This window comes from Carassius gibelio, chromosome A13 (genome assembly GCF_023724105.1).
Source record: "Carassius gibelio isolate Cgi1373 ecotype wild population from Czech Republic chromosome A13, carGib1.2-hapl.c, whole genome shotgun sequence".
In the NCBI taxonomy this organism is placed as follows: domain Eukaryota; kingdom Metazoa; phylum Chordata; class Actinopteri; order Cypriniformes; family Cyprinidae; genus Carassius; species Carassius gibelio.
The window spans coordinates 21,110,253-21,122,721 of record NC_068383.1 but is presented as its reverse complement, the minus strand read 5'-3'; the positions used below and the strand labels follow the sequence as shown (position 1 = coordinate 21,122,721).

Sequence of the window (12,469 nt, the reverse complement as noted above, 5' to 3'; positions counted from 1 at the left end):
AGGAAACCACGGACATTGAAAGCGAATTAAATATTGCGTCGTTGTGCAGGACTCCTAACTTTGGATTTTATTGACTACTTCCTGCAATTTTGAGATGTTTGCTTTTAGTTTCTTGGTCAATTTTTGACTAAGATAAAAAAAAGTTGAGCAACGGTAGTGTGAGTGGACTTGTGTCTGGTGGATATATCTACAAACCAGTGGTGTATTTGTAGTAACTTGAGAATGTTTGCTTATGTTCAGGTTCCTTAGTTCAGTGGTTCACAACTGGTTTTATTCCTTTAAAGATAATGGGCTTCACATTATCAAAAGTTTGGTGGAATTTTTCAGGTAAAAAAAGCTCAATTTTTTTCATTCAATAGTGCACTGTTTTATGAAGCACAGCTCATATAGAGGCACATTCAAAACAAGCAGCTTTCTGTTAGTCCTATTGCGAATGCAAACCTTTTGGGAGAAAACTTGACTTAACTGGTTTAAAATGGTTCATTCTCAGTTGTAGCATGAAAGTAGCAATAGTATTAACAATCTTCTGATTCCATATTAGTGCCTCAGGTATAATCTTCCAATGTAAGATTTCATCAAACTAGAAACTCTACGTTTGGCTACTTTGCCTCAAAATCCACCCAATTTATAGAAAGCATTAGTTATTACTATGGAGAGAGGAATTCAATAATTCTGCTTGCTGATTACATTGATTCTTTGCACATGCTGTCTTCTTTGATTTGGCATCACTTAAGGATATGTAAATGCAGGTATTGCTATGAACATAACCACAAAATTATTGCATGCTCATCCCAATTGGCATTTATCGTTTAATTAATTACTACTGCCATGATCAGTCTACAATATACCAACACATAATTTCTACTAGGGATGCACCGAAATTAAAATTCTTGGCCTAAACCAAACAAAATGAAAGACTGGGCTGAAAGCAGAATACCAAACACAGTTTGTCAATTTTCCCCCCATGTATTTTGCCCATTTTATTTTATTTTTTCACCATTGCATACATTAAATAGCCAGAATGTGCTTCTTTCTGTTGATGAAAGCTGATTTATAAATGAGTTTCATTATGAATACGTTGCACGTATTGCATTGTCACATGCCTTGTAAAAATTTATAAAAATGTAACTGAGCTGTTGACGATTAACACTGTTTCAGCTAAGATTTTCCTAGCGCTTTGGACGTTGGACCCTGGTTAACAAGGAGATAGCACTGTGAGTGTGTGCAACAGAATACATACAATTTGTGTGTGTATTAGAATACATAATGGTCTGCAGTTTATTAACTAATTGTTTAAGGCCATTTCAAAATTGCAGCCATCGTACAGTAACCATCAACCATCAACCCTTCCTCTTCTCATCGAAGACATGTGATGCAGTACTAATAGTGTTTTGCTGTAGCTGTTTGTAATGAATTTTGCCTCTTTCTCAGACAGCTTTAAATGCTTCCACACGGCTGACATGTTGCATTATAAATTGTGCGCGCTGCAGTTGCCAGATTGGACCGATTGATCTTTCTGCTAACAGCTAACTGTAAAGCGAGTTAGCTCAGCTGTTGACCTAGTACCTAGCTAATGCACTTGGTTTCATGTCTAATAATAGACTCTGGGTTACAGTGCACAAGAGGGTCCCTTTGTTGGCTTGTTTGACGTGTTTTGTTTGGGTATTTACCCACTGACTTCCAGTTAGGAGGTTGTGGGTCGGTCTGTGTGAGTGTGTGCCAGGACATTCCCGAACCTCCTCCCCGTCTCCACATGGAGCTCTGCAGTGACCTAAAGACTCCAGGCACCCTTATCATTAGCCTTATGTGGGAATTTGCCGGTTTTTCAAGAGTTGAACGTGTGGTGTGGTAATAAGCTTCCCGTATTTGTACCCATGTTGTGAGATTGTAAGTACTTTCAGTGATTTATAAGTGGTGTAAAAATGTCCTATGGTTTGGTTTAAAGCTTGGAAGGGAGATGTGTTGGTGAATGAGAGTTTGAGTTGTTATATGGTATTTTATGCCCCTTAAGCTAGCTAACCGCAGCTCAGAATGCAGGGCCCCTTCGATCAGGGAACCAGTCCAGCAAACAAAATCCCAACCACAGTAACGTCTGGCAGACGCCTGCAGTCCTGCAACACCATCCAATGCCCCCCATCCAGAACCCAACACTAATGTTCTCTAAAGCACTGCAGCACCAGTAATACTGCTAAACTTCTTCTGCAAAGAAATGCATGAGGACATGAGGGTGAGTAAATAGGTTTGGGTAAGAAACTGTTTTGGTTTTAGAATTGGTTCCACATCTCAAAGAACAGTGGATTCAGTAAGACACACATTGATTCTGCTTATTGATTCGTGTGTGCATTTTAATGTGATTTTTAAACAATCCACGCACACATCCAAACATACATGCAAAACGCTCTCTTGTATAGTGTGAAAATATTTATTGCATTTACCACAAAAAAAAAAAAAAAAAAAGTAGTTTTTTTCTAAAGTGAACATAAACAGTTGAGGGGGAAAAAAGTGCATCAAAAGCCTTGCATTATAATAGGTCCTAAAGTAACAGCAGTCTATATACCTGCTGCTGTTTGTGCCACTCGTGTTAATCTAAGAACAAAATAAAATAATTTACTGATTTTGATTTGTAACTTTTAAAGGGACAAAACACAGTTTCTGCCAATCTCATGTAAATCTTGAGTATACCTATAAAGTAGTATTGAAGCATTCATATCTTCGAAGAGTCTTCAGTTTTATCTGATTTACAAAAGAAAGATACAGCTTTGCGCTTCTCTTTGAAAACAGTCAAGCTCATGGAGGCATGCTGCGTGCTGAGCCAAATAGTCACGAGAGCACTTCCAACTTTTGCATAGCAATCGTCTGCAAGCTGAACTGCAGCCTACCTGTGTTTAGATGCATCAAAAGCCAAAGAGCATGAATATCAGCAGCCATTGAAATCACTAGAGGAAAGCGCCAAGATGGAATGCTAACTGATAAGCTGTGCTGCCCACTGTCTCGTTTATATTTTTTGCCTCTTTCTTTCTTTTTCCATTTTGTGTCTAAACAGCCGCAAGCCCATTCTCCATGTATATCGTGCATCTGTACTATATGATGAGAAAGGCATCTTTCTCTTTCTTTCTCTGCCAGATGACAGTATTTCAGCAGCGAGCACGTCAGATGTGCAGGATCGCCTGTCGTCTCTTGAGCTGCGGGTGCAGCAGCAGGAAGATGAGCTGACGGTGATGAAGGCCGCACTGGCAGAAGTGCTCAGACGTCTGGCTCAGTCGGAGGACTCAGCCGCCGCTGCCAAAAAACAGCAGAGCAGCAAAGGTAACCTAGCACTGCTGTGTGTGTACGTGTGTGTGCGTGTGTGTGTGCGTCTTCGCCTCCAGTGATCCTCGCACTGTTTACATGGAGGAAGTGTAGGAGCGCAGCCAGACCAGGATCTGTTAACAGTTTCAATCCAGCCTTGACCCACAGCACTGAACGTTTCCATTTGAATAGCAGCTGTGTGTGTGTGTGTGTGTGAGAGAGAGAGATCTTGGGTGCTGCTTGAGGGAAGGCATTTTAATGTTTGACCATTAAAACTGACTTCACTTTGTTCTCTGTTTAATACGCCATATAAAACACACTGGCTGCCTCCTGCCCCGGTTCTCTCGCTCTCTCACACACACAAGTATACAACTAATGTATACTTTATGCAGCTTAAAGTTTTTTGATGTTAAAATATTTTTTAATATGTTAAGACTAAGGATGACTTATGAAGGGTGTAAACAGTGTGGCCTTGGCAAAACATTGCCCTGTTTGTATGACAGCTTGCTCAGCCAATGACGTTTTGGGCAGACTAAGTATTATGGTACATAGTTGTCCCAACTGGCAGCTGTGGTTGCCAGAATAATTCTGTAAAAATAAATATTTACAAAGCAACTTTTAAATTTAGCAATTTACAAATAATACTTTATAGAAAAGTCTAAAGATTTTGTATGTATACTAAGACAGTGGGTATATTTTAGTATATTTGCAGTCTGAAATGAAGACAAACACAATTGTCATATCCAGCTGTATTTGCTCAGAGTATTTACTAAGATTCTTTTCTATACCCACTGTATATAGAAGGTGTACAGTAGGGATGCCCCTGAAATTAAAATTCTTGGCCGAAGCTGAACAAAATAAAACACAGAATACCGAACACGGTTTTTCACATTTCCCCCCCGTAGGCATACATTCCCTTTTTTTTTCATCATTGCATTAATTAAATTGCCAAAATGTGCTTTTTACTTTTTTTTTCTCCCTGCTTTTCAAGTAAAAATCTATTACAAAACAACAATTTTAAAATATTTACTTAACACTGAACATTCGTTTTAACATTCGTTTTAACATTCTAGCAGACATTATACCAACAAAGCACAAATTAACACAATTTAGGTAAAAAAAAAATATTTTATACACCTTCTATATAACAAATGAAGTACAATTCTGTGTATTCGTTGTATGCTTTGTGTTACAACTTTATTCTCATCAGCATCAGCAAATCAGCTTCTTAATTTAACACAAGACTGCTGAGTTGGATTTCCAGCTGTATGTCAGATGAAAGGCTTTGGAAAATAGACTTGAATAATTATACGTATTAGTGTGCAAATGTCTCCTATTAGACCAATTAAAAGACTAATGAATGTTTTACTCAACACAAGCAATAACAAAGAGCAGTTTCATCACAATTACATTTTGTACAGCAGAACAAACCTAGAAAGATGATTATTCATTCTAAAAATGTCCGTGAATTGAGAAGATTTTACTCGGACTTTTCCAGGCCTGAAATTCACTGTTATTTTCAGGTTTCTGCCTAGTAAACTTACATACTTTGAATAAACAGTATTATTGTTTTATTTTACATTTGTATACATATTGTTTTAAACCTAGTGTTCCGCAGCTATTGTTTAGCTTTAAGTCGAGTGTGATGCAGTATTAGTGTGTGTATAGAAGAGAGAATTGTGTGTTCAACTCCCAGACAACCATCAGATAGAAGGCCAACCTCTGACTCAACACAGAACACAGCTTGGACAGCTACACGGCTCATTCTTCATCATGACTGTTTTCCACATTTTACAGTAATAGTCATCAAAACTCGAAGCTAATAGCCAAAGCAAATTTCAAAATAGTGATATAATTTATTATAAGCATGCAGTCCTTACTAAAAACTACGGAAGTTCTAAGCGGCCATGCATTATATATTTTTTTCTTTTTGTTTTCTCGTTATAACGACATAATTTTCTCGTTATCTCGACATAACGAAGTTCATTTTCTCGTTATCTCGACATAACGAAAGTTTGTTTTCTCGTTATAACGACATGACAGTTTTGCTGTTGCTATAGTAATGAACTCAACTTTGACAGGCATCTGATGGACCATGCAGGCGCTCTTACTGTAGCCTATATTTCAGCAAATTTTGCTTCGTAATAACATCTACAGTACTGTACATAAATAAAGGCTGATCAATCACTGCTGATTTTTCCAGAGACAGAACAACGAACGTTTTGTTTTTGTAATTAACATGTTTAAATGGCAACACCGCACCATTAGAGCTGCTTGTATTAAACTCACTTTCAATTTTCCCTTTATTTGAAATAAAATTATATATAATTTGTAATTTGTAGTAGTCATTATATGATGTGGCAGATATCATGTGTGTTACAAGCTTCTGTTTGAAAAGAGCGTTCATGTGTACGTGTAGTGTATGTGTATGTGTGTGTGTGTGTGTGTGTGTGTGTGTGTGGAAAAAAACCATTACAACATTACAGAACAAAACTGAATTAAATTAGTCTATGGATTTTACATATACATCACATTTCTCATCAATATGGTTAACAATAAAGAATAGTAATAAGGAAAAGAAGCACATCAGCCTACATCATTAAATCCCGTACTGTAGATGAACAGAATACAGTGATGTCAACCTTGGTTTTGATAAGCAGTTATTTTATGACACAGAATGCGTTGGTGAAACTCATGCATGTAGCAGGAACTTAATACACAAAATATTCATATTGATTCAAGCATTTAACATTTATGAATTAATTAAATGTCAGTAATGAACAAGACTGCAGCGATTATAAATTATAGCGTCACGAGGAAGGTCTGCGTTCAGTAAAGTGGATAGTGTACAACACCCCATCAGTTTTATTCAGGTCTATAGTGCCACCTGATGGCACAGTTTTGTAACTTCTTAGAGAAAATGAAGTCGCTATAACGAGAAAACGAACTTCGTTATGTCGAGAAAACGAGAAAATTAAGTCGTTATAACGAGAAAACAAACTTCGTAATGTCGAGATAACGAGAAAATTAAGTTGTTATAACGAGAAAACAAAAAGAAAAAAATATATAATGCATGGCCGCTTAGAACTTCCGTAAAAAATACTTGTCATAAAAGGTATTTTATTTTTTTATTTTTTTAAACCTGAAATGAATCAATAGCAAATTGAATCTTTATTGTGAACATAACGAAAACAAAAGGGTGCATTCCTTCTAAAAACGATTTATTAGATTAAATTTGATTTGTCTGGGTTTCATGCTGCATCTGTTTGAATTTAACACAATTTTTTGGATCTCAAAATAAAATAAATTACATTTTATTCAGATTTTTTTTTTTTTTTTTTGTGGGTTACGGTTCATTCATTTTCATTATAAATTGTGTCATATGGTGGTTGCTCGTTCTCATTTTTCACATTCTCAGTCCATGAATGAACCACATTTTCTTTCCACTGCCCATATTTACTCACTGCGCCCATTATGACCCATTTTTCTCACTTTTACTCCTCCGTTTCTCTTTCTTTCTCGCCATGCTGACTCAGTGCTCCTATCACATTCAATCCCTCTATCTATTCCCCCTCATTTCCCATAATCCCCCACACACTAGTGTCTTTCCCCAAACTCTCAGTCTTTCCACTCAAGTCCTCTCCTAAACCTCAGTGGATCCTTAACCAGCTGTGATATCTGTACAAAATCTGTGAAACTGCTCAATTCACAAACTGCTTTTCCCAGTTACAGATGAATGTTATACTTTGATTTGTTGTTTTTGTAAATAATCTGATCGCTTTTTTGGCTTACCATGAAATAAATTGGAATTGATTTTCGCAAGCTGTCTGGGGTCAGTAAGACGGGGTGTTATAGAGTGGTTTTTAATGATAATAAGACAGTCTTCTATCATATGAAGTACACTGAATGTGATTAAGAGTGACTATATACGTAAATCCAGCAAACTCCTGTATTCTGAGCATGAAAGTGATGGCGATTACCAGTGGTTTTGGTGAAGAACAGCTAGTGACAGCCAGGCTTCTGATGGAAGGCAGATAATTCCTTGGTTTCCTGTTGGAGTGAGGTCACATGAGGACTTCCTGTGCGGCTGTGCTGACTAGACACACACACACACACACACACCCATACAGAACCATACACAGGAAAAGATCATCTTATGCTTGAATGCTCAATCTCTGTTCATGAAAGCCAACTCTCTAAACACACACATTAAATATTTCTTTGACCCAAACTGCATGATCTGTTGTGATGGCAGCGGGAGATTCCAGTAAAGTCACCTATTACTGACACACAATCTGAACGATTACGTTTCCTTAACTATAACAGTATGATGTCAAAAATAAAAGACTGTGTATAGTTTGTTTGACTTTAACTGTTAAACATGGAAAAACACAGAATTCCTTTATCGACTGCCCATGCCCACAGAATCACAGCATCTGTAATTCGAAAGTGGGACCTTTCTCCTACCCCATGCATGTTTGTTTATGAAATATTGAAGATTAAATACGCAGATTCTGTTTTGTTTTAATTTAAAAACAAACCAAGAGAGCTAGATCATTAATATATTGTTAATTTTGCATTAAACATGAAAAAGAAAAATCCTTTGATTTCGGAATACTGTAGAGAAAAGAAGTGGTTGGTGTTTTTTTGTTTTTCCAAGCACGCACACGTCACACTCTCAGCAGTCTGATGAGGTCAGACACACACTGTGTGTTTTTGTTGTGGGCTAATGGAGTGTGAAACGGAGCCATGTGGTACTGACATCGCATCGCCGGCTCCTGAGATAATATACACGCGTACACGTGCCCTGGAGAGAAACGATTAATCAAATCCACCACGCAAGGGCGGCAGGGTGCCGTAACACAATAGCTACACAGACCTCAGTCTCCCTCACTAAACTAAGAGGTCAAAGTGAAGCGACCGGTGAGGTAAATCAGATATTTCCACATGCAGGCCATTCAGAGAGAGTTTTAAATAGCATGGCTGATGCAAACCATTGCAATCATGTTTAGCATGAGAATGCCAAGCTCAAATGGACACCTCCGTCTGTTCTGTGGTGTTTCAACACAACCACAGTAAGGTCAAATGCTAGTTCAACACGAGTCTGTGTGTCTCCGCTAGGATCCTGAGATCTGAGACTGCTCCTTTTGTTTATAATGTTTCTTTCTAATTTAATTAATTTTTGCATTATAATGTATAATATACAGTAGAATAATGTATTCAAAAGCAGAGTAAAATGTAAAAAAAATAAATCACAGATTTTCTTTCTGGTCCGGTCTTTTGGAACCCACTATATATTAAGAATACAGATCAGTACAATATATGTACATGATACTGTCTATACAAATTACATCAAAATCAGATGTTTTCTATTTAAATATATATATTCGCAAATATGCAGTCTTCAGTGTCGCATGATCCTTCAGAAATCTTATAATATGCTGATTTGATGGTCAAGAAAAAAAAAAATTATAATAATTTATATAATTATCAGTGTAGAAAATGCTTGGTGATGTTGCTATGGTGACTTTTATGTCATGTTATTTGAAATATTTTGTATACAGTGGCACCAAGTTTTGAACACTTAAGCCACACTTATTACAATTTACAGTATGAATGTCATTGCATCTTTTTATGTCAGTGGTACTGTAATTAAGTTGACTAGAATATCAGGTGACTGATCCAGTTAGCATGTCTGGATTCCTGCCCTATTTAAGTCAGACACGATCCTCCCTTTACAGTCTGTCCCGTCTCTCTCTATATTTCCTGACTGTTGATTGTGTTTAATTGTATGATTTCCAAGTCATAGAAATCAGTAGAATCTTAAGTCACAGAAGAGTGTGGAAATGTCTTTAGTTAATCAAAATCTTTTATTGAATATTGAAATATAATATAAAAAAGGTATTTGCCTCTTTTTATCTGACAATTGCCAGTTTTATCTCAAAAAAGAGAGGAAGAAGTTCCAATTACCTTTTTATTTATTATTTCAAAGGGAACCTTATTGCAAAGTGTTACTATTAATATAAAAAGACCATGAAAAAAAAAATATATATATATATTAACTTATTAAATTAGAAAATTCATGGATCTTTAAAAGTGAAAGGGTGTGGTAATCCTAATAGAAGGTCTGTACAGTAAATGTGTTGCAGTGCTGAGATTTCAGCCATTGTTTTGAGGTATAAGATGGACTAAAACTGATGTGTGACATGTCTCCTGCAGGTCAGACCCCGCTGCGTGAGTCCTATTCAATGTCCTGTATTGCCAATGGCAGTTCCAGTGGCCGCAAATCTCACAGAGATACTTCCACAGTGTCTATAGCAAAGAAAGAGACCTTCTCTTCTGCTGCTAAGAGGTAATGTGCGCACACACACACACTGGTTTCTATATTTTGCGTGGGCATTCCATAGATGTATTGGTTTTTATACTGTATTGTACTTTCACTTAACCCTGCCCCTCACACAAAAATACAGCCATTTTTAGAATTTCTAAAAACTTGTTTTATAAGCTTGTTTCCTCTTGGGGACCTAAAAAATGTCCCACAAGGTCAAAATGTACTAGTATTACTATACTTGTGGGAATATATGGTCCTCAAAATATAGGGAATACCAGGTACATACACACACAACAGAAATATGCAAATTATCTCAGCCTCCTCTACACATTTTGGATGATTTCCCTTCTCTGACCCATTTCAGCTCTCCACTAATGAGCTGATGATTTGAAGCAGGTGTGTTAGATTAGGAAGACAATCAAGAGTTGTACCTCCATGACCGGTTCGGGAAACACTGTGCTAGGACACTCTTAATTCATTTTTAACAGACGACAACAGTCGTATGCAAAAATGCTCCAAAAAATATGGACAACTCGTCTTTTGCTGACATATTCAAATGTTGGTCCAGTCAGATGTTCTCTGTTTAATGTGTGATGTTCTTTCAGCCTGAAGAAATATATTCATCTGAAAGTCTGTGAGTGTTTCACCTCAGTGTTGAGATGCTCTGCTCTCCTTTTCATGTGTGTCAGATCTTCCTCTGTTGACCTGCATGTTGTTTTTGCAGTGGTGGCGAGCGTAAAAAAGACAAGCCTCCGATGGAGGGGATCAGGGAGAAAGAGGAGCCTCCACCAGCTAACGATAAAACCCCCTCAGCACCCAGCACCCCTCAGGCACCGTCCCCTTCCAGCAACCCTCCCTCCCCTCATCCCCCACAGCCTCAAAGACAGCTCTCGGAGAACAAGGGGTCAACCCCGGCCAAAAGGTTCCTCCCAACAGCCGTGCGATTTCTGGCTGTGTTCGAGCAGCATTTGGAAATCTGCTTGCAGCGCTTTCGCAACCTATTGACGTAAAGCCAAGGGGCAGGGCTGACATGCTTCCTCAATCAATATCAAGATCAATAGAGCACAGCAGTTGTTATTCACAACAGTCAAAACTTTTTATCTGCCTTGGTTCCAGAAGTATCTTTCCCATTCATGTTCTCCATTAGGATTAGTATCTCTCTGTCTGTCTGTCTCTCTGTCTGTCTGTCTGTCTGTCTATCTATTATACATGTATAGGAAAAGTTATTTGTGGTTGGTAAAAAGGACAGATATAATGTATAAGTAGTTTTATAATTCAGGGAGAACAATTCACTTCCATCATTTGTAAATAATAGCCACACATTAGTTTCTCAGACATGAAGAAACAACTCCTATCAGTACTCATTATAGAAACCTAATTTCTATGCTCTTAAATTAATTATATCAAAACAAACGTGTCAGTGTCAGTTTTACATTATCTGAAACCTGATAAAAAAAAAGCTTTCAATTGATGTATGGTTAATTAAGATGGGACAATATTTGGCAGAGATACAACTATTTGAAAATCTGGAATCTGAGGGTGCAAAAAACTCTATATATTGAGAAAATCGCCTTTGAAGTTGTCCAAATTAGTTCTTAGCCATGCATATTACTAATCAAACACTTTTGATATAGTTACGGTAGGAAATTAACAAAATATCTTCATGGAACATGACATTTACCTAATATCCTACTGATTTTTGGCATAAAAGAAAAATCTCTAATTTTGACCCATACAGTGTTTTTTGGGCTATTGCTAAAAACATACCCCAGCAACTTGAGACTGATTTTGTGGTCCAGGGTGACAAATTATTGCTTTCTCATAATTTAACATTGTTTGTCCCTCATTTTCTGCTAAATGTCCTGCTAGCATCCGGCTGACAGTATGCTCTGGATCACTCCGAGCAGTCCACCCCGAAATGGACAGTTAATGGAAAGCAGATGTGATGTCCTCTCAGTGCTCAAACCATTGGTTCTCATTTAATAATGTGCAGAGTAATCAGGCTAACACATTAGACCAGCCATGCTTCAACACCATTAGCAAACCTTCTAGTCTCTACTTAATAACCAAAGAGCCAACCTGCTGAGTTATTCATATTGACGCTGCAAGCTGTCCCATCCAATTAGCTAAAGAGAAGTGGAAAACCAATTAGCTGACTCTGTAATGTCATTTCAGGGCCCGATCCATGCTTGTTAGATGATGCAGCAAGAAGATCATTAGCCGGGATTTGTTCACAGTCACATTACTTAACCTTTAAATCTTTTTTATGCCAAAAATCATTAGGATATTAAGTAAAGATCATGTTCCATGAAGATATTTTATAAATTTCCTTCCGTAAATATATCAAAACTTACATTTTGATTAGTAGGATGCATTGCTAAGAATTCATGTGGACAATTTCAAAGGTAATTTTCTCAGTATTTTGATTTTTTTTTTTTTTTCTTTTTTTTTTTTTTTTGCACCCTCAGATTCCAGATATTCAAATAGTTGTCTCTCGGCCAAATATTGTCACATCCTAATAAACCGTACATCAATGGAAAGCTTATTTGTTCAGCTTTCAGATAATGTATAAATCTTTGACACTTAAGACTGGTTGTGTGGTCCAGGGTCACATACTGTATGTTGTTATGAAGTCTACTTCCTTGTTAAAGAAGAACTCTTTAATAGAAACTTCAGCAAATGCAGGAGGGCTATGGTTTATTTGGTGTTTTTTGCTTATAAGACAAAAACGAGCATAGAGAGTCTAGGTATCTGCTAGTAATGCAATTCAACTGGTGAAGCTAGTAGACCAAATTAGTTATTACCATGGTATTACATGGTCATTTTATGATAGTATTTTACTATACAGTC

General features: G+C 37.1%; 1 protein-coding gene across 6 annotated transcripts in view; it reads left to right on the top strand.

The window, feature by feature from the left end:
• The window catches only part of LOC128026476 (echinoderm microtubule-associated protein-like 4), a 74,732-nt gene that overhangs the window by 39,402 nt on the left and 22,861 nt on the right, over nucleotides 1-12,469 (top strand). For 4 of the 6 annotated variants that reach the window (XM_052613661.1, XM_052613659.1, XM_052613660.1 and 1 more), the window contains exons 2-4: nucleotides 3,124-3,306; nucleotides 9,508-9,640; nucleotides 10,344-10,541. In XM_052613661.1, coding sequence (XP_052469621.1) covers nucleotides 3,124-3,306; nucleotides 9,508-9,640; nucleotides 10,344-10,541 — 514 coding nt within the window. The remainder of the gene's footprint in view (nucleotides 1-3,123; nucleotides 3,307-9,507; nucleotides 9,641-10,343; nucleotides 10,542-12,469) is intronic. The other 2 variants (XM_052613663.1, XM_052613662.1) reach the window with 1 other exon arrangement.